The 25,019-nt window shown below is 42.0% G+C and overlaps 1 protein-coding gene across 4 annotated transcripts in view; it reads right to left on the bottom strand.

Moving 5' to 3' along the window:
* Window positions 1-21,390, bottom strand: part of erc2 (ELKS/RAB6-interacting/CAST family member 2) — a 48,420-nt gene extending 27,030 nt beyond the window's left edge. Inside the window, exons 1-4 of one of the 4 annotated variants that reach the window (XM_050038945.1) lie at window positions 21,265-21,390; window positions 13,382-14,191; window positions 1,699-1,722; window positions 56-490 (exon numbers count right to left, since the gene is read on the bottom strand). In XM_050038945.1, coding sequence (XP_049894902.1) covers window positions 56-490; window positions 1,699-1,722; window positions 13,382-14,056 — 1,134 coding nt within the window. In that variant the 5' untranslated portion in view covers window positions 14,057-14,191; window positions 21,265-21,390. Of the gene's footprint in view, window positions 1-55; window positions 491-1,698; window positions 1,723-13,381; window positions 14,192-14,366; window positions 14,455-14,816; window positions 14,935-21,264 lie in introns of those variants that run through there. The other 3 variants (XM_050038948.1, XM_050038946.1, XM_050038947.1) reach the window with 3 other exon arrangements.
* Between the last annotated feature and the right edge of the window lie 3,629 nt (window positions 21,391-25,019).

The raw sequence follows: 25,019 nt of genomic DNA, 5'->3' as shown, positions 1-25,019 counted from the left end.
CTTGCATTGTGAGTCCCATATATTTAATATCAACACAGCCCTTGTCATAGAGTACCTCTCGCAGATGGATGTTCTCCTTCTCCTTTTGATCCAGAATGACCTCCAGGTGTCCGAGCTGGGCCTCTGCCTCAGCGATGCGCCTCGCCCTCTCCTGCTCCTCCTCCTCAGAAGCCCTGCCCGGCCCCGGAGGCAGCCCTTTGCTCTGCAGCATCTCCAGGAGCTTCTTGATGGACTCGTCCCTGGCACCCAGCGTCTGCTTCTGGGTCTCGATCCTCAGCTCCATCTCCTCGAGGGTTTTTCTCAGCAGGAAGAGCTCCTTGGCCTGCCTGTCGTGTTCGGCCTGCAGCCGACGGAAGTTCTCCTCCGTCAGCTCAATGGTGGTGAAGTGGTCGGATGCGGAGCGGTTGCCGCTCTCCTGCTGCAGCAGGTGGTTCAGGTCTCGCTGCGTGCGCAGCTCATCCTGCAGAGCCTGGATGGTCATCTGGAGATGCTGAAAGAGAGACTCGACAATTACAATTATTGAAATTCGTTTTAGGAATAGACGCAATGGGTTTTTTTTTTAAATATGACAACACTACACGAGGGTAACCACATGGGTAAAGACAATCTTCTCAAATGCTGTTGGACACAGTTCTGTGGAAAAATGCTACAGCAGGTGAAACAGGGGAACAAATCACTTACCATAGACTGTGTACACATATATGTACAGTAAATATATATAGTAAAAAGACAATCTGGCTTATTTGAGGAAAAATATGAGGTCGTTTTTTTCTTTATTCTGGAGCAAGAGCCAAATTTGAGTCCTTTGGAATCACAGTAAGACTTTTTAAAAAATAGATGAAGGCTTGAAATGAATCACAGCTGTCAAACCTATTAATGTATTGGTGTATGTTGCTCTGTTGCTCTGTTTTAGACATGTGAGCAAAATTAATGAGGGTCATTAACGTGCTAATCAAAACAGAAGACCACCCTGATGGTTCCCTGCAGTGGTCTATTCTCTCTAACACACAGGCCTGGATATAAATCTGTGTGTAAAACCTCAGAGGTGATACGATTATAATAAAAAAAAAGGGGCCAGAATGCTAAATGAGAGTCATGTAGGAAAAGGATGTGTGCTTATAATGTGTGGAATAAACACACAAGCTTGTTGGTGAATTTGTGTGTGTCCAGAATAAAATAAAACAAAAACACACACTGTGCTATATTTCTTAGTGTGCAAGGGTCTGTTTGTTCTGGGTTTAGGGCCCAGTTTCTGTCACAGATCGACTCAGGCTTGGTCTTGCCTGTTGGTATTTTCTTCCAGCAGATATCTCCAGAGAGAAATCAATCTATGTCCAGAAAATGGCCCAATCAGGATTTAGAGGAGAGGAAACAGATTCTTACACTTTACAGGCAGTCTGGGGTTGTAGGGTTTGTGGTACTACAGGGGGATGGAGCACCAGACACGTTTGCATTGACACAACTGAACAAACTAATCACTCTTGATAGCTTCACAGTGTTTTATAGGGGCACATACGAGGGTTCACGGGAAAAGGAGACTAAGGTGAACTGCCGGAAATAATTCACTTCCTTGCGGAGGTTCACGTAAGAGGAGGTTGTAATGGTGCAAAGGGATTGCCAGGTGTCTGGAAATACACGCCACACTGAAGGTGACTCTATGTTGTGCACACAACACGTGGTGCAAACATAGGGACAAACCTTGGTTCTCCTGGCATCCAGCAGCTGCAGAGCATGGGCAGAGTGAACAGAAAAACAAATGTATGGTAAAAACAGAGCGTCAGAGCATGATGCAACAGAGACGGATGATCAACACAAACCGGCCGGAGATTTAAAATGAGAGAGATGCCCATCAGTCTGTCCAGCTGTTTATCAGCCTTCAGCACTCGATCATATTCACAATATACCGACAGAGAAAATATGACTTGTTGAGATTACCTTTCTGGAAAGAGATGAAGATAAAGGTTTTACAATGTTTCCAATCAACCACCATGATCTAACATTTACCGATCTTAGATGTATTTGACAGGTCTAATATTGCTATTATTAGTAGCAGCATCAATATTAGTAGTTAGGTTTTTTTTTTTTCTGTCATCAACAACAACCACATAACACATGTTCCAATATTAACAGTAGGGCTGTCACTTTAATTTTGACCAACCGACTACTGGTGCTTTAACAAAATATTTACACGTTTGATTTTTGATAAATAATCATCAGTAATGTGGATATAATGGCTATGTGGGTAAAAGCAAAAAATAAAACAGGTATAACAGTCTGGTAACTTAAAAAAATACATCACTTTACTGTAATGCAGCCTTTAAACCAGGAAAAGACAACAGTTACGATACTATGGTATCCATAATCTAAAATGATATCTAGTCTCATATTACACATCAATATAATATGGATGAATTGCCCAGCCCTAAATCACAGTGCTAGTAAAGTAGTAGCAATAGTGTAGAAGTGATCTTATAGTGATGATGTGAAGTATTACTAGTGTTGAAATTAATTAGTAGCGGAGCAGGAACATTAATCAATTCATTGATTAATCCGTTAATTTACCGTAAATTAATCCGCCACTTCTTTTAGAACTGAGTAATCATTTATAAACAATGCTAAAAAGTGCATTGTCTATTACCAGCTTCTCTAAAATAAATATTTTCTTCTTCTTTTTTTTTATCTTCTGTGACTTTGAATTGAATATCTTTCGGTTCTGAATTATTGGTCTGCCCAAACAAGACATTTAAAGATGTCACCTTGAGCTCCAGAAAATTGTTGATGACAATTTTCTGACATTTACAGACCAAACAATAAATCGAGCAAACAACTGACAGATTTATCTATAATTAAAATAGTCATTAGCTGCAGCTCTGAGTTATTGACACTATTAAGACAGCAGGATGAAAAAAAATGCAATCATCTTTAAGCATAACTAAAGGACAAATATCAAAGTGGAAAAACAAATCAGTTTTTGATTGGTCATTTATTTCTTGCTGGCTCATTTCCACAGTACAGAGCAGACAGGACACTGTGAGCATGTGAAGCATGTGCTCTTCCAGCCATCGGGGGGCAGTGTTTGTGCTAGTTGACGGAGCTGGTGAATTTTTCTGCTGACTGCAGGACTGCTGCCATCTTCAACAGTTTTGGTCACACTGCCTTATGTGAGTCAGTGCCATTTGGTCCGGCAACAGAAACCACCTAATACATCTCAGATTGTCAATTTCACACTGAGTGCAGTCTCATTCATTTACATACTGACAGTTGTAATATCAACACTTGGAGCTGTAATTTACAATCTGGACACTGTCCAAACCTGAGTGATATTCTTTTAGGATAGATGTCTGATAGAGATTATTTTGTCCTGAAGCTGCTGATTGACAATATTTTATGCAATTTCAATATCTTTATATATGACCACATAAGTATTTCTTCTTTTAACAGAGAGCTGTATTCTGTTCAGGGTGTAAAAACCTCTGCAGCAGCATTTTACATTGAGGAAGCTGCTCACTGTTTGACCTGTTCCTGAGACCTGACACCTCTTAACACTCACAAGTGCATCAATACTAGTGTGCAAAGTCATCCAGTGGGCCGTGTTGGACCCTTTTGCAAGCTGGTTCTGGCCAACAGGCCGGGTGTTTGACACCCCCGCCTTAGAGAGAGTCTCTTCAAATATTGGCTTGCTGCTGCCCTGCTTGTACTAGATGCATTTAATAAGGCGCAGAGCAACATTCAAACAGATGAAACAAAACCTTTTACTCTCTCCTCATAACTTCTCTCTCTAACCTCACCTGACACCGCTCCCTCTCCCTCTCCCCTTCACATCAGTGCTCCCTCTCTCTGCTCTGATCAATAGCCTGCCGTCTTGGAACTAAACTGCAGGAGGCATCCCAGTAATTCCATTTGCATAATTGCACTGTGGGTTAAAACGACTGTATGGCCGTTTCTCCCAACGTCTACAGCAGTACTGTACCAGTTCCTGTGAGTCAGTCATGACTCAGCAGATACTGGCGTTGTGGTCATCCTGCCTCAAGAGAAGGCTTCTCTTTCGCTGCATATCCTAAAAAAATGAGCTTCCAGAGGTTTCACAGAGTCAAGCGAGAGATATTGAGCTACAGTGCTGCGCTCTCTAACTGACACCTGGGGCAGCCAGGGGTAACTGGCTGTCATAAATCCTTTTGTGCAGAAACACAAAATCCTTCTGAGAGCTACAATAGACAAGAAATTGGATTCAGTCATTTTCCCCCAAAAAACCTCTCTCAAAATGCCAAAAGCTGTATGTGCTTACACGTCGGTTAATTGCGCATACAGAAGTATACTGTTGGTTTGAATTTTCACAGTGCTTGTTTTGGAGAATGGGTGAAAGTGTTAATTAACAAGACTGAGGATGCAGTCGAATAGTCAGTTTCCTTTCCTACACACTTTTCCTTGACCTAATTAGAAAACATCATGACGTCATGGAGAGATGTAACAGTGAATTCATAAGGAAAAGACAACCAAGGTTAAAAAAATCTGACTGTACTTACAATAGGCTCTTTAATTATGCAGTGGTGGATGTTTTTGATGTGGATCTGCTGTGGTGAAGTTAATCAGTTTACTTTTAAAACCTGATGATTTTTATGACTTGTCTCTATAAATTAATATTATCACTATTAGAGACACCATGTGTTTTTATTGTGTTGTTACATGCAGGTTATATAAATGTGGACAACCCAGTGAAATGGCCAAATGGTGCATCAACGTAAATGTGGCTGCTGCAAAGAATTGTGGGCCAGCATTATCTCCTTTCCCCTACATAAAGGATGGTCCAGTGTACCCTATGCTAAAGGAGATAAGAAAAGAAGCACTGAAGCACCTTTCCTTAGCATTTAGAGAATTCAACCAGCTCTTATCAGGACTGCCACTTAGATACTTCCAGGTCATTTCACTCAGTTAGGAGCCTTGCAAAACAGAAAAGACTATTTGACCACAGCCTAAAGGCTCGGACATACTTTTCCCATTGAACGTCCGCAAACAGCAACCGTCACGTGGACGTACATGCAGTTCTATTCACAGAACATTTGAGGGTCCAGCAGTAAACAGGAGGGCTGAGAGGTGAGCTTGCGGTCAACTGCCGAATTTGGGTCAAAGTAAAGCTAAAAAGACGCTGCTAAGTCTGGAGTGGATTGCTGTTGAGTATCCAACTTAAAACGAACTTCAACGTGTTGAGGTGGCTCTGGCTGGCTGGCTTGACAGCAGTGTTTTGGACTGGACTGGAGTGTGGAACAGGAGACTGGTGCATTCCCAGTCAGCGTGCTTGCTACGTGTACAGTCTGTCTAGTCGCAAAAAAATGGGCTGCACATGGACGTCCACATAGAGGTCTGTGTGGAATGTTATCTTGGACCAAATAACTAGACAATTGCCCTAATTATGGTGCTAGATAAAAAGTCAGGGGATCACTACAGTTACTACAGTTGTTCCTGAGGGAAACATAAACGTCTGCACCAAAATTCCTGAGAACTCACTCAAAAGTTGCTGAGGCATTTCTCTTGAAACCATAAATGTCAACCTCATGGTGGAGCGAGAGGAAAAATCAGCAGTCATAGGATACATCGTCCTAGCACCATGAATGTCTTTACAAAATTCTGTGGCACTACACCACAGGTATTTGGGAATACTGTGCTACAGAAAACTTTGATTAGCTACTTGCATTAGAGGGAATACAAAAGTTACTGGGAGTCCTCTGGGTGCTATGAATGTCCCAGAGGATAGCAATCAATCCAATAGTTGTTAAGATATCTCACTGCAAGACAAAAAATATAAACCTCATGGTGGCACTGGAGAGAGAGTCAGGGGATCACCAAATTCACTAAGCCTCATCCTCCGGGGACCATGAGTATCTAAACTAAAATTCCTGGCATTCAATCCAGTATTTGTTGAGATATTTCAGTCCGAACCGAAATGGCAAACTCACCAGCTGACATCCCTAAGCCACCCTGTACATAGAATGATACTCAAAGCTGGTGACATGCAGTTCCTTTACCAGGTGGCGTCGGCACGAGCAGCTATATGTGTGCAGTACACTGCATATGTGTGTGCGTTAAGAGAGAGTGGGTGTTTGCATCTGACAGATGGACAGCTCCAAAGTGCTGAGTCGGAGCAGCCTACCACTCACTACACTCCTAATCTCTGTGTTGTATGTCGTGATGGCTGACAATATACAATTACACAGCCATGCTAGCAGACGCAGCATTTATTCATCTCCGCTCAGCGAAAAGAAAAGTAGAGAGCAGCACGAAAACAGAAATCTGAGCTAGAACAACAGGAGCTACAGTAAGTGACCCTGAATTCGAATTATATTTGCTTTCTAGTTATTATAAGTGTTCGCCCAGTGTGATGAGGGCCATTTAATGTATTTTATTAATATTCCTGTTTATCATCTCAAGAGTATAGGATGTGCCTGCACAGATAGTTCTCCCCATGTAACAGAACAGTCCACTGTAACACTGGATCATTGTTCAATTTGATTAAGCCAAAGACTGGTCCCTATAAGGCTTCCTTCAATTTACTGAGTGTCACCCGTTCGTCCCTCAGTGGCTTATTTAGACATTTTGTTTAGTTGAAAGTCACTACATCTAAAGTTCTGCTGCATTAGTTTTTGACACATTTCTTAAACTGTCCATCAAGAGTCTGACAGTGTCACAGAAGTGGGTTATTAGCCCACTGTATGCAGTACATCACAGGAGCATAATACAGGCAGCACAGGGTATCTATTTGGCTCTGGCATATGCCACAGCTATGTGATTTAATATTATGTAATAAATCTTTCACTTCACACTGATGCAAAAAATGATACAGCCTCTGGTTAATGATGAAGAGGAGCTGTATCATTTCACAGTGATTTTGCATGAAAACCAGACAGACAGCCTACCCGTGCAGGAAATCAATAACCCATTCAAATACACAGGCTGACTTTCAATGTCGACAAATTTAACACCCTTTCAAATTACAAAAGCATTCTCATTTTCAGTGTTGATTAAAATATTGTTTTGGGTTAACAACCTGTGGTTTAAGCATTATGTTTGTCTTATTTAAGTTCATAAAAGCATGTCACAGTGGGACAGTGGAGGAGTCACTATGAGCTCCAAACCATGCAGAGCAGAGAAACAGCAAGGACAATGATCCTTAATGAGCTGCCACACACATTAATGTGGAGTTTAACACTGCAAACATCAGCCAAGATACACAAGATACACTTGGCCATCAGTAGCAAGTATACTCATCATCTCAGAACACTTTTCTTTCACTCCATCATTCCTGCATATCTTGTCTGTTTGTTACAACAAAAATCATAGTGTGCTTGACTAAATCATTCATTCTTTTGCCAATAAAATGCCAGAGAGCAGTGGAAACTAGCTTCGACACATCACTATGTGGAGCAAACTGACAACCAAACTTCAAACCGTGCACTTAGTGGATGACCAGGAGTGGCAGTGTTATAGTCAAGACCACACAAATTGATACCAAGTCATGACCAAGACCCGAGCAAGTCCCACAGTGCATGACACACTATGATAAAATGTGGAACATGCAAACTATAGGTCAGTGGGTCCCAACCTTTTTCCTTCAGGGACCCCTTTTCTACAACTGTGTAAACTGACAACCCCTGACTAAGTGACGGGTTTTATGGATATATCATATTCTATGCATAACAATAACAGTACAGAACAGCTGATTAACTGCACAATTATCACAACTAATGAACGCAATAACTGCACTCAGTTTGTGTAGAACAAGCAATTTAGATGAATTTTGAGCAGACTACTCTCTGTGAATACTCTTATCAGAAATTAGTTTAACTGTTATTTTTAGGAACTTTTTGTATGAACTTCTGTCCGCATTACTGTTGTTTTATTTTTAACTATCATACAAACTTAATTTTTTTTTTTTACAATTCAGTGTTTTCTTCTCCCTAACACTCCTGCTGTTCTATTAGCTCTATTAGCTCTAACACCTACTTTTCTAATGCAGGACCAGGTTGTTAAGCAGAGTGAAGGGTCTGTGACTATAGCTTGTGTTCAGGTCTTCACCTCACCCTTATCCTGTGAGATATTTTGTATAAGTTTGTATTTTGAATAATAATGTAAACTTAAAAAATTAACAGAGCAATGTTCATTTAGCTTTTTTTCCAGAAATGAATGAGATGCTGAGAAATATGCCCACTGTCTATTTTTTAACTAACGTTTTTTTTGCATTCCTTAATCAAACCCAAGAGCAAAAACAACAAGAAGGTAACAGAAACTTGAAAAAAATAAGTATTTCATTTACAAAACTAAGGTTACAGAAAGACCAAGGCAAAAAGAACTGGTTGGCTGGAAAACACCTGGAGCAAAACAACAGCTGCAAACACCAGGATATATAGACCATGCACTGACAAGGAACAAGGGGAAACACACAAGTATATATATATATATATATATATATATACATATATATATATATATATGTATACAGAGAACTAATCACAAGAACAAGACAAAGCTGGAGTAGGCAGGTACTGGCATAAGGAAGGAAACACAAGGACTGGCTAACAATGGAGACAACCAGGGTGTGTTGGGAGGTGGTAACACTAGTGCGGAGCAAATGAGATTAGCACAAGCCAGGTGTGCAGGGAAGACTCTGGGAACAGGGGAAGACTAATAAGACTGATACAAAGCAGGTGTGTTATAAAACAGGTGTGAAACAAAGGTAGGAAGTAAAACAAGACACGACACGTATGGGAAGTAAGCTTCAAAACAAAACAGGAAACAAAACCCTTGGACTATGACACATATATTATGAATGTATATGTATACGTGTAACATGAAAAATGTCTTCACAAAATAATCCTAAGGCATTGCAGAGGTGAATTTTATGAGTGGGAATGTTCTTCAGGTTTTTATGAGCAAACACGTACAAACACGGAGTAACTGAAAATAACTTAAGCATCTTTATTCACAATTTAGTGATATCCCCACAGTCGCAGTCTCTTTGACTGAGACCAAGATAAGACATAGTAAAATGTAGCTCATTCCAAGACCAGACAGAGACCTTTAAAAAAGGTTCTCGAGACCAAGACTGATCATTTACTACAACACTGCTGAGTGGACTACCTCCTGAGTCGTACCCACCCATAAAAAGATGTAAGATTTCAGTGGAAAAAAGCGTAATTCACTGTGTTGTCCGATTCTTTTAAGGGAATACATCCTTACTGTTACTTTACTTGTTAAGATGGACATTTTTGCACTGTTGGCAGTGCTCTGATCTAATCCAAGACTGTGCTGTTCTGGAGAAAAAGACACCAGCAGACTGTAACACGTCTTATCCCCTTTGCTTTGTTCTTCCATCCTCCACTCTCATCTTAATCTCACCAGCCTCGCACTCTGTAAACGTTTCCCTGCTGAACATGTCGAGAGACTCCTCATTTCGTCACCTTCCTGTCCTCTGGATGAAGCAGCAGCCATCTTATGTGCTCACACAAGGGAGTCGGTTGGCACAGGAAGTATCCATGAGGTCTTTTGACTTTTCACATGATACTTCCTGTCTCCACATGAGCTCATGAAATGGCTGAAAACATCAATACCTTTGCTCATCATGTGCGTGTGTCTGCTGCAAGCCTGTTTGCCGCCAACTGAACAGAGCTAAATATTAACTCAACACATTGCGTCAGTGTACACTGTGTGGGGCGCACACCTGCTGCATCACCGTATATATGAATCATATGTGCAAACAACTAATTGTGACTATACCTCTCCCACACAAAACACAGACTGTTGGTGATGAAACCTCTGCACACACATTACCAGCTGGTGCAGCTACAAAAGGAAGAAACCTCTAATCACAAACGCAAACATCCCCGTCCACATACAAATAAATTCTACTGTATGTGCACATGCATCCACATGCACATTTATTACAACCCAGTTGCCAGAGTGAATGTTGGCATTGTACATTTCTGCAAACCACAGGTAACTTACATCTGTAGAAACTTTTCTTTACGTTTTTACAATGCTGGATTTAATGTGTGGTTAGATTTAGGCACAAAAGCCACTTGGTTATGGTCAGGAAAAGATCATATTTTGGCTTCAAATACCAGCTTTTACTGGCACAATCCCAGCAGGAAATGCAGCGATGTCCAAGTAAAATACAGCCTATCCAAGCAATAAACGCAGCAATATCTGAGTAAAAACAAACTCTTTCCATGGCACCATCTCCTCAGAGAATTCAGCAACATTTTGGTAAAAAACAACCAGTGTCTATGGCACTATCAGCAGTTGAAATACAATAACTGGTTGCTAAAAAACGCCCATATTTGCTGGCTAAAATGCCAGGGAATGGCAGCAATGACTCACTACAAACAACTGGTGTTGTTGTTTGTTGGTTTCAAACAGTGGTCTGCAGCTTGGCAGCCATCTGATGACACACCATCCACCATACCTCCTGATGACAAATTTAGCTCACACTATATACTAAATTATTTTAGAAATGCTTATCTGATGTGTAAAGCATACAAATGTATTGCAAGCTATCTGTGGTGTGACAAAATGTACAATTCCAACATTTTCTTCTGGCATCTGGGCTGCTCATTCACAATGTGCTCCCAATGGACCCAACCCTCAACTCTTTATTGAGATATAACAGTCCCACCCTGTTCACATGTCCACACTTTTATTGCTCAGTGACGTGTAACAATCAGTAGCTCGGAGTAAAGAAGTACACACACACACACAAAAACATGTCATGTCTGGGGCACGGTATCCATGCACAGACAGGGCAGTGTGATACGGGAAGCTGAGCCTCCATTTTGGGGATTGCGTTGATGAGGGCTGACTGGGTGGCTGAGCAGCAGTGGTCATGACTCAGTCAGATATGGTCTGCTCTAACTCACACACTTGCCTCCAGCAGCTCTCGTCCAGCTTCAGCACGACAAAACATTCTGCTGAATCTAAGTCAAATGGATTAACATTATAACAGCCCGAGCCAGTTGCATAGTACATTAAAAATGCGCCTCACAAAACATCGCTGGGCTAATCATTACCTCTAGTCATGACCATCGACTGTCTTGATTAAAGCTCTGCAGGCTATGGTTGGTATTTCACTCACAGTGGAGTCTGTGCTTTACAAAACAGATGGAAGCCAAACTGACGCCTGAATGGTTTTCTTCTTGTCCTAACATGTGGCAAAAAGAGGCACATATTCCCAGATCTTATTTTTCGCAAAATAAATAATGCACAGCGTTTGCTCAAGCTAATAGAGGCCTGAGGCACCTGATGCAACTGCAAAGGGTGCCACAAGCCAGATGTAATGATTGGCCAAAAATGACTCCATTATTAATGAGGCAATTTGCTCCTCAGTCAGCCTCTCAAACCATCCCAACATAAGTATACACTTACGTAAGGACGCCTCACAGCCCAGAAATCAAGATAGAAAAATCCCAATTATAGTAACAAGGCACATCTGCCTTTTATTAGCCGACATACTTCATTAATGAACCCGACCAGGAGGGATATAAATATCATTCAGTGCAGAGTCAGAGCGAACACTGAAGTACACGACAGGCTGAGGATAAATAAAGAGTCCTCCCTTTGTATCGAGCACAAAAGGCATGAAAGCCCACACTGTACAGCTTTCATATTCTGCCGGACACATTCAGCTCCTACAGAGTGTGAAGCCAGGCTAAAAATATAAACAAGGATTCACGCTGAGTATTTAATCGCACTGAGCATAAGGAATAAGTGAAATGATGAATGGCTTGGGCCCTGTCAGTGGCAGTGCTGCTTTAGCCTGAACAGGCACATTCTCCTCCCAAACACCGTCCCCTATACATTTACCTGAATCACAAAGATATAACAGGATCAAAGAACCTCTGGCCTCCCTCTAGGGATCACCAGCAGGTGAAACCATGAGGCAGAGCACTCGACATCCTTCCCCTTTGCAGCATGGCACTGCTTCGGGGATGAGCTGGCAAACTGCAGCCTCTTTAACCTCCAGTCAAATGAGGTAAACCACAAATTATTAATTTTAAAAGGGAACGTTGGTGCGCACAAATTCAAGCAGACATGCACAAAGACAGACGAGTCTCATTTAAGGGTCACACTAATGGTATCCTGCTGTGACCTTGAAGGGTGGAGTGACAGTGTTGAGTAATGAGTGGTCTGCTGGCTGCTCAGTGTCTGACAGCATCACTCAACCAGACAGATAGAAACGCAGACAGACTGCCAAAAAGACCACGACCAGCTGGCAAAATTCAGCCTTAACGCTGCTCAAGGCGTCGCACAATCAGCTGCATCATGCCACAGAATTGCCTAAGAAAAAACACTGTAGAGCTCAATCTAGCAATTTAAGCAATACTCTGACCTATTCCACAGTCTACCTAAGTGTGTCGTGCACGTTTCCTTGTAGCTGAAATATCAAACTAAACCAAGGTCCTGTCTTTGAACAGAAAGCAGTGGTGAATGCAAGTGCAGTAAATGGTGTTTTTATATCGACATAATTTCCATGAACTGTTAGAAAATTACGCATGAGGCTATTAGGTGATAACAAAAATAAGACTCTAGCTGCTACTTTCTGTAGTGTATTTGAAGCTAGTGACGGCCAGATGAACAGAGGTCGACAGTGAGAGATGATCAAAGTCAAAGTAAGTAAAGGAAAGACAGAGGAAATGGGAAGAGAGTGAGAGTAAGACGGAGGGTGTTTAAGCATCCTTGACATTTGTCTCTGGGCCTTGTGCCTACTGTTGTCAGTTACTGATTTAACTGGGCCATGACTACACCCCCACATTGAAGCTAGCAAAAAAACCTTTTGACATCTAACACTTCTGTGCCAATCTGATAATAACCTTTGAAAAAAAATTAACATCGTGGCTAGATTGCATGCAGAACTCACCTGTTGGCAGTGTTGTGCTTTTCATTTGATCATTGAATAACTGGGAGCAGGTTTTCACTGTCAAAATTATGGATTATAGGATGTTTTCATACGAGAAGGCACAAGGCTCAGTGTAATAGCTCATGTTTCAAAAACTAGATTACAGAAACTAGATTAAAGGGTTTTGTATTTCCTGTGGCTCAAGTGGTCTCTCTGACATTGATTCTGTACTGGAGTACTATGTGAGGAGAGTGCGTGTTAAATATTTATGTGCGCAAAGAACTCTTTCCAGAAAGGTTTCCACAAGTACTGAAAAACATGACTGACTGCAATAATTCTCTGAACTCTTGGACTGAGGATGACAGTGGTCTATTGCAGAGAAGAGAATGGTGAAAGCAGAGACACACAGATCAAAGAGGACAATAGAAAGACAGCAGACTAGAGAACTGAAATTCAGTGCAGTAATGAATGGGTTATGACAGCTGTGGGAGCTGCTCTCACCTGGTTCTCCTCATGAGTGACTCTCATCTGCTCTTTAAGGATTGATGTGCGAGCCGCCTCTTCTTTCCTCATTATCCTCTCTTTCTTTAGCTCAGGACTCCAGAAGCTCTTGATGCTGTTGGTGGAAGACCCCAACTTACTGTCCTTCAGGTCGAGCTCTCGGCGCAGCAGCTCATTCTCCCTCTGCATATCCCTGAGCTGGGCTTGCATCTCCAGCAGCTCCCCACCACTGCCCCGCACTGCCTGCCTCAGCAGAGCAGAGGGCACCCCCTGGTGGTGGTGGTGGTGGTGCAGCATGGAGAGGGAGCCCAGGTCACTGTAAGACAGAAGGTCAGCATGGGGCAGCCCCACAGAAGCAATGTTGGGACTGCTGCCCATGGCTGTGACGCGGCCCCCGTACATGGCCCGGCTGGTGGCGCGACCCAGAGTCATAGTGCCTTTTGGATAGGTGGCAGTGGAGCCCACGCCCTCGTGGTCGCTCAGGTACATGGGCCCCGAAGTAGCATAGGCAGCGTTGAGTGACTGGATGTTCTCCATGGAGAGCGTCTTTCCCCCCGCACCACCCCCGCCCCCGCTGTTGGCCCTCCGATGGCCCAGTCTGGGGGACCTTGGCAGGCGCGGGGACCGTGCGGGGCTGCTCTCTATATGGCCTACAGCTCTGGCACTGCCGTACATGTCCTGTGAATCGGCGGTGTAGCCACCAGAGGGTCCTTAACAGGAGCGCGTTGAAATGAGACTGCTCTGACCCTCTGAACCACACATGGGTGATTTATTTCATGCCTTAATGGGTGGAGCACATCAAAGTCAGATCTGAGGAAAGAGGAGAGAAGCGCCTGTTAGATGACAAACAACTGCTTCTGTGTGTGTGTCAGATGAAAGCCACAGAAAGAGATGCACACACTTAAAATAAATACACAGGGTATTACAGGGTTAAACAAACAGATCTGACCTGCAAGAGGCTCCAGCTGAAGGAATAAATACTTACATTAGCTTTAAGGCTGTGTTAGTCAACATCAGCAGCACACTGTCACATTTTATATGGCTTCTATTTCAAATGGCCCACAGGAATTTCCCAGCATCACTGTGGATTTCCCACTGGCCAACATTTATCTACATCCCATTAATGCTGCTAATACAGCCAGGAAAGGCAGCTTTACAACCACACAGTACATCAGATACCATGATAATATATCACATCAGATTTGTCTGTTATGAAAAATGATTGTACATAGTTTTATATCAGAGTAAATCCTCACACCCATGACGTAAGGAGGTCAACGGTTAACTGTTAACCGAGGATGCTAACTTAGCTAACCCCTTTAACATAGTTAGCTGTGAATGTTAGCTCTTTTAGCATTGTGTTAGCACTCCTAACAGTTAGTGGTGCTAACAATACTAACGGGGTTTGCCGTTCAAGATGACACCGCTTACTCACCAAGGCTACCTAGGGGGGATACAGCAGGGTGGCCGCCATGTTTCTGCATCAACGCTATCTCGCCGCTGGGACGGCGTTACCAGCGCTAACGGTTGTTAGCGGTACCGCTAGCTAGCTCCAACCCGATGCACAGTGCATAGCGGCTAAGGCTAACGTTAGCTAACCAGTGGGGACCAGAGGGTAAGTGCTAGCTAGCTAGTTGTCAGCAAAGCCAACAGAAAATAACAGAAGGCTGTCTATTTACAGCGTCTCTTATATTCACCTCATTTCTTTTTTATTTTACTTTAATTTTATTTTATTGTATTTTTTAAATTCATCTTACCAGGTAACAGGTGTTTCTATGGCCGGGCTATCACAAGCAACATTAACTGAAACTGACATCCATACTATTAAGTGCTGACTAAATGCATGATATGTTTACCAAATAGTTATTTTTCCAGTTAATTCCCTACAAAAGCTCTAGGTTTAAAATTTCAAATGCCAGTGTTGTTTTAGATAAGTGGTTATTTATTAATAAACACACACAAACACAAACAAACTGATTGTTTGCATCCAGTATTACTGTTAAGACCAAATTAATGCTTCATGCGAGTGTGATGTCTGACTCTTTGACTCCCTACTTAATCAGCCCTTCACATGTTTTGATGTTTGGATACCACATTTATTACTATAATAATTGTTAGAAACTGAACCAAAGTGAAAGATTATAACATATCACAAATACACAGCAACACAGCAGCTGCTACTTTATAAAGAGCACCAGAGAACACAACAAACATCACTGTGTCGCACCTCGCCATACAATCAATACAATGTCCCCGACTCAATGCAATAAAAATCAATTATAAAAGAGAGCTAACATAATCAGGCCCATGGCATATGACATAAAGTAATCCTCCGCTGGATTGTATTGTCTCATAAACACATAAAACCTACAAATTATGACAGACAAGGGACTTGCAGTGGTTTTATAACCACTGATGTTATGCCATTTACAATATGCCATACAGATTTTCTGACCACAATTTTAATTAGAATCGCGTAAATCAAAGGAATTTAAAATACTGCAGAGCCTGCTGGCTAACGAGGAGCAAAGGATATGGGGGGGCTTAATTTTTAATGTGGTAATAATGGGACTGCCGTTTAATGCCACCTCAAGCTTCAATATAGCCCAAGATATATCACGGTCTGTGATACATTTAGCTCAGGATGACACATAATGGCAGCGTCATTATTACATTATTGTAGATATCTTTTTGGGTAAAATAACAGAGAGCCATTTAACAACAAAGACGCTGACAGGGGTTGTTAATGTCACAGGCTGCCTGGTGATGAATAATACTGGACCGTCTGTGAGACAAAAAAAAATTAGACTCTTCCATCAAAGTGAACTACGGTACTTTCTCTCCTCTGGTGACACTTGCTGCTCAGACTCAGTTGCCATGGTGACTCTGCCTGGGCTAACAGAGATAAAGCACCTCAGCCGTCTGACATATAACGATGGCGTAAGTTCCCCAAAAAATTGTGGCCAAATGTAGATGGTGAGTGTTGCAGCAGTGTCGAGGTGACATGACAGCCTGTCTGCTCCATGGGAGCTTTCTCTCTAGCAATCCAAAGTTTGTAACTTCATGCATATTCTTTTATTTTTCTTTTGAGGGACAGATGAAATGACAGTTCCCGGCACAGAGAACCATGTGTCAACAGGTCTCCTTGTATGAAATCCAGTGAGATTTTGGATGGCAGGACTCACTGAAGCATCATCTGTGTGGAAACACTTGGCCGGGGGTGCTATCACTGCAGCCTGGCAGAGGAGGTCACACAACACGCTGTCATCTCTGTTAGTAACATTAAGTTAAAGGTGTCTAACAATCTCATGGGAACATACTAATATAAACTGGCAAAACAGACCAATCAGAGTTAGTTTAAAGGCTTAGACTCCTTTTGTCTCTTTGTCCCTCTGAGAGACACTGACAAATTAAATTTAAAATTTAAATACGCAGACATATGCAACAACAAACACTGCGGCTCTTATCTACAGTGGTCAGCTTGCTACAGTGGGTCTGTGAAGTCTGGTCGGTAAATGTTTTAAGAGCAAAAACAGCATTCAGCAGTGGGCAGACAAAAACAACAGAGACATCTCATAATAAATTAGAACTGACCAGCTGTATATCTAGTCTGTTGAGGCTCATAACATTTGTTTTTGGTGAAACTGTTAGTGTGGATGATTCAACTCATTTTTGAGGCCTGGCTGTGGTTTGCAGCATAAAGCAAAACATCCAGTGAAGCATCTTTCAGTCAGTGTTTGTTAGGATCTACTTGTAATGACTGTTTCTGTTTAAGTTTGTCTGGGTTTTGCATATGTTGTCATCATTTTTTAGACTTTCTCCGCATCGTTACTGCTGTTCCCATGATTCAGGCGATGACTATCTGGCTTGTTTGGACCTCTTTAAAGGGACAGTTCATCCCCAAATTAAAAATATAGATTTTTCCTATTACCTGTAGTGCTTTTTAACAATCTATGTTTCGGTATGAGTTGCCAGGTGTTGGAAATATTGGCCGTATTTCTCTCAAATATAATGGAACTAGATGGTACTCGGCTTGTGGTGCTGAAAGAGACAAAAAATACATTTGAAAAACTCAACAGCAACGTCTCTTTCCAGAAATCATGGCCTGGTTACTCAAGATAATCCACAGACTTTGTGAGCAGTTTCATGCAGGAACTATTTTTTCTTTACCAAACTACATCCACCAACCGAATCACCGCACAGAAGAAAGCATGCATCTACTCAAAGATGAGAGGCTCTTGCTCGTGACAGCGTGAGATGTAAACTTTAATGGCGACCACCATGGCTGAGCTGTAATGTTAGCTAGCTCAGAGGTACATGATATCGGTTGGTGGATGTAATTTGGTATAAAGAGAATAGCTCTTGCAAGACACTGCTCATGTAGCAAGCTCCTCTCATATTTCTTTCATTAACACCTGGATAGTCTCTGCCCGAGCCACTTTTACCTGGCCCGCCACTCCTACCTCACATCACTTCCTGCTGTGCTTGTTTCATTCTCCATGTAAGAGGACACATGCATTGCAGCCACCATACTCACAGCAAGGTCTGTGGATTATCTTGAGTGACCAGGTCATAATTTCTGGAAAGAGACATTGCTGTTGAGTTTCCAACTGAGTGCCATCTAGCTCCATTACATTCCAGGCATCTCTATGGCTGATATGTCTAACTGTGGGAAACTCACACCAGAAAATCTAGACTGACAAATACCACTACAGGTAAAAGGAAAGTGTGTATTTTTGATTTGGGGATGAACTGTCCCTTTAAGTTTCTTGTCTTACCTTAAAAACCTATCTATACAAAGTTTGTCAGCCCTCTTATTAAAGCTTCTGCTGTGATTTATTTATGCAAAACTGCCTTTGTAATTGTGAATTACAGAAAAACGATGTAATGTGCACGTGGGGGAAAAATGCTGCGCTGCTGAGCCAGTGATCTGGGACGTGTGCCATGTGAACGCAACTTCCATGCTTTGATTCCAGCTCCATCTTTGTTGCATGTCCTCCCCCTCGCTCCTCATGTTTCCTGCCAATCTTCACTGTCAGCTTTTTAATAAAACTGTACGCCAGAAATATTTACTTTAAAAAAAATCATGGTGACATATGCCAAATGGAGGAAAATAGTGCTTGAAAGAAACGCTTAACACTACAGACACTTCTACCTCAAAAATAAACACACTGAACTACTGAACAAACGTCTTCATTTCACTGCTTGCTTTTGAATTAAATAGTAAGGTGTTTCTCATTTTCTTCTGTCCAACCAGCTGCACACGCTCAAATCACATCGCTTTTACAGATTGAATGCTGGAGCTTTGATATAAGCAATAGTGCTTCATACGATACTGGGATTTCCAACTGTGACACAATACCTTGAAAAATGTTGATATTCAATACTATTCTCAATACCACGGGGAAATTTTTACATTTAGGGCATATGAGATACAATTTCCATTAAAAGATAAATATAACAAGGCTTTAACATGACAACAATCTTTTCTTGGTTAGCAGCAGAGAACAGCAGAGAACGGCAGGATGACGGTGGTCAACATTAACAAAATGAGAGCTAGAAAGCGCAGTTGGTCGTGTATCAATAGTGTGGAAAATGAGGATGGAAACCATTTCTAAATGTTCAGAATCAATATGAATCGCTAAATCAATAAAGTGATGGATCTATGGTTACATTGACATTGTGTTTTTTGTCTCTGGTACTTCAAAACCTAAAGATATTTGATTTACAGTGATATAAAACAGTGAAAAATCCTCTCATTTTAGAAGACAAAATCGATGACTTTTTGGTGGTTTTGTTTGATCAATTCAATTGCGTTTTATTTATCTTGCCAGAGATCATAAATCACAATTTGTCTCAGGGGGCTTTACAACACAATGGATGAGGAAAAGCTTCCTCAAAAAAAAACAAAAAAACTTTAATGCAGAAAAAATGGAGGAAATCTCAGGAAGAGTGACTGAAAAGGGATCCTTTTCCCAGGACTGACAGACATGCAATAAGTGTCTTAAATAATTATGCAATTTTCTGTCAATTGACTAATAATGAATGAATGAATGACTTTATTTCAAATCTAAATGTAAAAAAATATAATAAAACAAACAAGACAAAGGTAACAGTGTCAGAAAAGGAGTAGGTAGAAGTAAAACTTATATGCCCTTACGCTTTTCTTACATTTCTTCTTTTAACTCCCAATTCCCTAATTTATTTACAACTAATATACAACTATCCCCAGTCTGTTTACCATCCATTAAAGAAAAACAACTAATAAATTATTTGACAAAATGTGTTTGCACAAGTACAGTGAATGTATGCATCAAATAATGAATAAATTGAGTAGAAATTCCTGCCATGTTCTACACCAGTTTATCTCCAGTGAAAATCATACTCTGATCTTTTTATTCCTCTCTAACCCTGTTCTACTGTAAAATTCCATATCGACTATAACGGATCCCCCACCCACGCACACACACAGATCCACACAGCACCAAAGGCATATTTCTCAGTAGGCCGGGCCGAGGGACATGACCCAAGTGCAATAAGAGAGTATCATATTATTGCAGAAACAGTGATAACACTGGAGTACTGCAAGGGGTGCCTGCTGAGAGGCCAATAATCCTCCACCCACCCATCCCCACCCTACAGTTAACTTTACAGAGCATACTAAAAAACAGAAGATGCATGATTTTAACTATAGGGTTTTTTTTAAACTCATGCTGTCACTTTCATTTCCAACCTGACGTCACCACACTGCTCAGGTGTTGCTGAGCAGTTACAGTCACCAGAACCCTGAAAACCTGTCAGCAAATGCCAGTGCAGGCCAGTGAGGAAATTATCACTGGCAATTCAGGGAGCAGTGATGCGTTAACTGCGGGGAGGATACAGATGTTCTGACAGAAAGATTTCACCACAGGCGGTGCTGAGTGTATCTGTGGGGTCAGGGAGACCCTTCCCTCTGTGAGGCGATCATGACATTTTGAGAGCCAGCATGCAGGCATTTTGTTCCTACTGAATAAGACTTAAAACCAGGGATCCTTGGCTGTGAGGATGAGCTTCTGAGGTCAGAGCGCATGTCTAGGACGGATAAAGGACATTTTTAGTCTATAAATAGCCTTTACAATGGGTTGGTGATAAAGAAATTCAATGTGGAAAAGAAGTAGCAGCCGGTTCAGTGCGGTGCAGGGCTACTTGAGGAACACATGCAGCCTCCTCATCACGTATTCTACTACACAGTATCAACGCCCCCGTGCTTTCCACTGACTCCAATGGTTGGTTGATTGGGATGGGAAAATGTAAATGTGCGACTCCAAATGGCCTGTTCACCCGTCCACCCAGATCCAGTCACCAACCTGCTCGTTAGAAATGGCTTGTGCATGCGAAATGACTCAGACAGATGTTTATCTTCATCACACATAGGTGTCTGTTTTCAATTCAAATATTTACCCTATAATGTCTGCTGACTGGTGTGCAGGCTGAATCACATCTGATGCAGCATAGGAAGCACGACCGAGCAATTGACAGCTCACTGGGCCTACATTTTCGATGGCTCCGGCGTGCTGTGCGTCGAGCACCTGAACACACCATTGAAATATTAATCTAACGCACAGCGGGGAAGCCGACTGAAACCTTTATTTTGAAATACACCGCTGCTCTATTGTTTCAACACGTCTTTAAAATGCAAATTGTCAGGTATCAAGTGAGCACTGAGTGGCTGTGTTCGTGCAATCACCCACCACCGGAATGGTTTTTTTTAAACGCGCATAAGCCGGCGCTTTTTTCCGCCACATTGCTCATCAAACGCTCCAAAAAACGACAGGACGCACGTGCCAGTGCTTCTATAACGACACGCGGAGACACGGGGTGCAGAATAAAAGAAGCAAACGTACCTTGATCGATGTTAATTCCTCTCCTTCGCCGCTTTAGACGGCATCTTGTCGCCTCCATTCACCCCAGCAGCCTCTCTCAGCATCCTGCGCTGTCATTGGGCAGCGGACACGCTCTCTCTCCTCCTCTACACACCAGGGAGCAGCATCACCACTACTGCAAGTGGCAGCTGGCAGGAGGGGATGGGCGGAGGAGATGCGGTGAGCGGCCCCTGCACTCAGTTTCACATCATGTTGGTGCTCAATGGCAATCATTGGCCGCGTCCGCTCACATTAGTAGAATATATTTTAGTTTTTTTTATTGGAGCTCTAGTTGTCTTTTTTATGGCTCGTGTTTTCCACCTTTCACCGGGGTTTACAGGTGACCGGAAACACAGCCATGTAGTTCCAGTACATTTCAGACGAGGTGGACCCAATTCAAAATTAGATATGTGGCTTAGATCAGTAGTCAAACCTGTGGGTAGAGCCAGCAGCACTGCTTTTAACACGAGTATATTTAGCCCTGCATTTTGACTCACAGGCAGCCCTTCCTCCACATGGTAAACCACCATCATCAGTGGCGGGTCTTACTAGATCAAGAAGGGGGGCGCCTAAATTGCCCCCACCCCCCAAAACAATAACAATAATAATAATAATAATAATTACTATTACTATTAATGTTAACACTTTCCCCACCAGAGTGTTATTTTTAAGTTGCAGCCAGCGCCAGCATTTTTGATCATATTCACTAATCTTTAAAGACCCACACAATAATTTGTTCTGTGAATATGTAAACAGTATATACATAAAACTAAGGAAGAGACTTTCTGTTTTTATACATAAGAAACATTTTTTATATATATTTTATATATACATTTATTATATTTTTATTATATAGGCTATAGCACTTGAATTTCTGCATTTTCACAAAGAAAAATAACATTTCGGACAATAATCTGAGAAAAATGCATTTTTGTCAAATACAGTCATTGTCAAGTATAAAATCAATTTCCTTACATCAGTTTGAATTGTATAAATAAAAATAATAAAAATAACAATCATGAAAATAATATTGTCTTTGGGGTATAGCAGAACACGTTCAGTGATCGCTCAGTGTTCTGTTGTCTCCCTCTCCTCTTTGGTTGTCTTGTCCATGTGTCACTGTCACCATCATGTAGACTCACAAGTCAGTCTTTAGACGCTTTGCTTAACTAAAGACTGATGACTTTCTCCCTGATTTTGTGTTTAGATGGGCGGATACAATTTCAGAGTTTAAAAAACTCCCTACGTTGCAGAACCAATAGTAAATCCGCAGGGCGGTCCTTCGGTGGCTTGCTGAACTCTTGTGCTCGTAAACATAGTCTGACTAGAAACACGTGTAGCGGTACAAAATGGCTCAAGTCGCTGTAAGTCCTTAATTTCCACAATCTTGTGGACTGAGCACACGTTTGATAAAATGGAGTTAAATCTCTCGGCATCCATTTTCAAGCTCTCTGTGTGTTTGTTTACTTGTGGACGAGAAAAGGGGGAGCGCACATTTCCGGGAGGGCGTGTCCTTTTCAAAAATGCAAGAGGTGTTGCTTTGTTGCCGGCCGTTTTCACCGGTGTGTTAAACACATTTTAGAAAGGAGTGTCCCCAGACTGTCAGAAGGCAGAGATCTCTGATTGTCTGGTGGCGAGACTACCATCATGGAGATCCTGTTTCGACGCACCAAACTGATTTGCTTCTTTGGCCAAAATCGGATTCAGACTGTTGATTAAAACAGGAATTGTCGGTCTGAGTCCATCGACATCTCCATGGCTTGCCCAACCGCAAACTTTTCCGTTGACGCCGGCATTTTCGTGCAGTTCGCAAGCTGCTACGTCTCTGTAAACAATGTCTTCTTCCCATTTCCAGTGGATCTTGTTCTTCATTTGTTTTTGGACACGGCAATGCTGTTTTATTTCACAAGATGTGTAACAGTGCTCCCTATCTTAGAACAGTGAAAACACGGATTGCCAGAATATCTCGTCAATGGCGGGGATAGTGTTAATTACCGGTATTATTATTATTTAGGGCCAGACCTGACTCAGAATTATGTCCGTCAAATCAGATTTGGCTGTTAAATACGAATACTCGACTTTTTTTTTTTTCCATATAAAATTCTGAAGTTTGAACAGGGTCCAGCAGGACGTTCAGTGTGACAGCACATTCATGTAATATAGTAAACAAGCTAACATTCCTTACAACGAGTTGGAAATTTGCAGCAACATTTTTTGCCATCATTAGATATCAAACAAAAGCCAGAGACTGTCATATTAAGTCACTGTGCGCTGTAAATTCACTGCTTCTAAGCTGAAGAGAGAAAATAGTGTTGTCTCAGAGCTTTACGGTGGAAAGTTTATTATTCTCCGTACTGCTCTATCACTTCGCAGCTGACCGTACCAAGGAGTGGCGCTCACGCTGCAGCAAAATCTGGGGGCCAAAACGTCCCCAGAGGTACACTGCACAGCACAATGACTAACAAAGAATAAAATAAACTATCACTGACGACCCAAATCTCTTACTCTCAAGGGACAGCCCTATTATTATTATTGTTATTATTATTATTATTATGATTATTATTACAGTACATTTTAAAAAATCAAAAATAAGGGGGATGGTTGAGTGGAGTGTATGTGGTGTATAGAGAGCATTACCGAAAGGGCTTGCCTAGGGCCCCCAATTTGCTAGGTCCGGCACTGACCGTTATCGAACCATCCTGATTTAATCCTGCAGGTTAAATATGGTTGGGGTAATACCAAGGGACAGGACTGTAGTCTGCTAATCCTAGCCAAGGGGGGGGGGGGGGGGGGGGGGGATTTGCACGCCTGACAGGCTCAACTCTGGGGGAAATAAAGTCCTTTTTTATCTTCATCTGCCATCTATCCTGTAGGCTATTTTCCTCCTCCTTCACTACTCTTGCACATCTGATCCACTTAATTCTTATTGGCTGAGCAGAAGAAACAGAATTAACCCCAACACCGCTAACATGTAAGTGGATCAAGTGTGCAGGGGCAGATGCAATAAAAGCTTGCACCACATGGAAAGTTGGAAAGCAAGATCGATGCCACTGTCATATCTGTTAAACATGGAGACACTTAGCTTAGCTTAGCATAATAACTACAAACAGCTAACCTGACTGTGGACAAAGGTAACACAGTCCAGCACCTTTAAACTGTTAACATGCTTTAACTCGTTTGTTAAATCCATACAAGAATCACTGAGGTTTAAAGGGAGTAAATGTATTGGACTATTTCTTGGCCCTTCGCCGTAACTTCCTGGAGTCTCTGCTGGTTGCCTGGCAACCTCACTGTGACGACAAGACACCAGCTGGTTGTTTCATATTTACAGTACAGACAGGAGAACGGTAATAATCTTCTCATCTAACTCTCGGCAAGAAAGTGAATAAGCAAATTTCGCAAAATGTCAAACTGTTCCTTCTGGTCTGACGCGTCAGCGATACAGAACTGAGACAGGTTGTGTGTGGTTTTAAATCAAGCAGCTGCAGGAGGAATGACACGACCAGTACAGCAGTGACGTATTGTGGTGTCTTTTTTTAAAACAATGAAGCTCAACATTGTAAATCAGAATTGCCTGAGGGATCCGGCAAATCCAATAAGCAGCTCTGACAGAGGAACTTCTGTCGCAGCATGAATCAATCTAAACTCATGACATCAAATGCTGTGACTTCACCATGAGGTGAGTACGTCCTTCAGAAGCGTTGGTACTGACAGCTCTGCAGGGTTTTCCAAAACTA

Source organism: Epinephelus moara, chromosome 24 (genome assembly GCF_006386435.1).
Source record: "Epinephelus moara isolate mb chromosome 24, YSFRI_EMoa_1.0, whole genome shotgun sequence".
In the NCBI taxonomy this organism is placed as follows: Eukaryota; Metazoa; Chordata; class Actinopteri; order Perciformes; family Serranidae; genus Epinephelus; species Epinephelus moara.
This window is presented reverse-complemented; position numbering and strand designations above follow the sequence as displayed.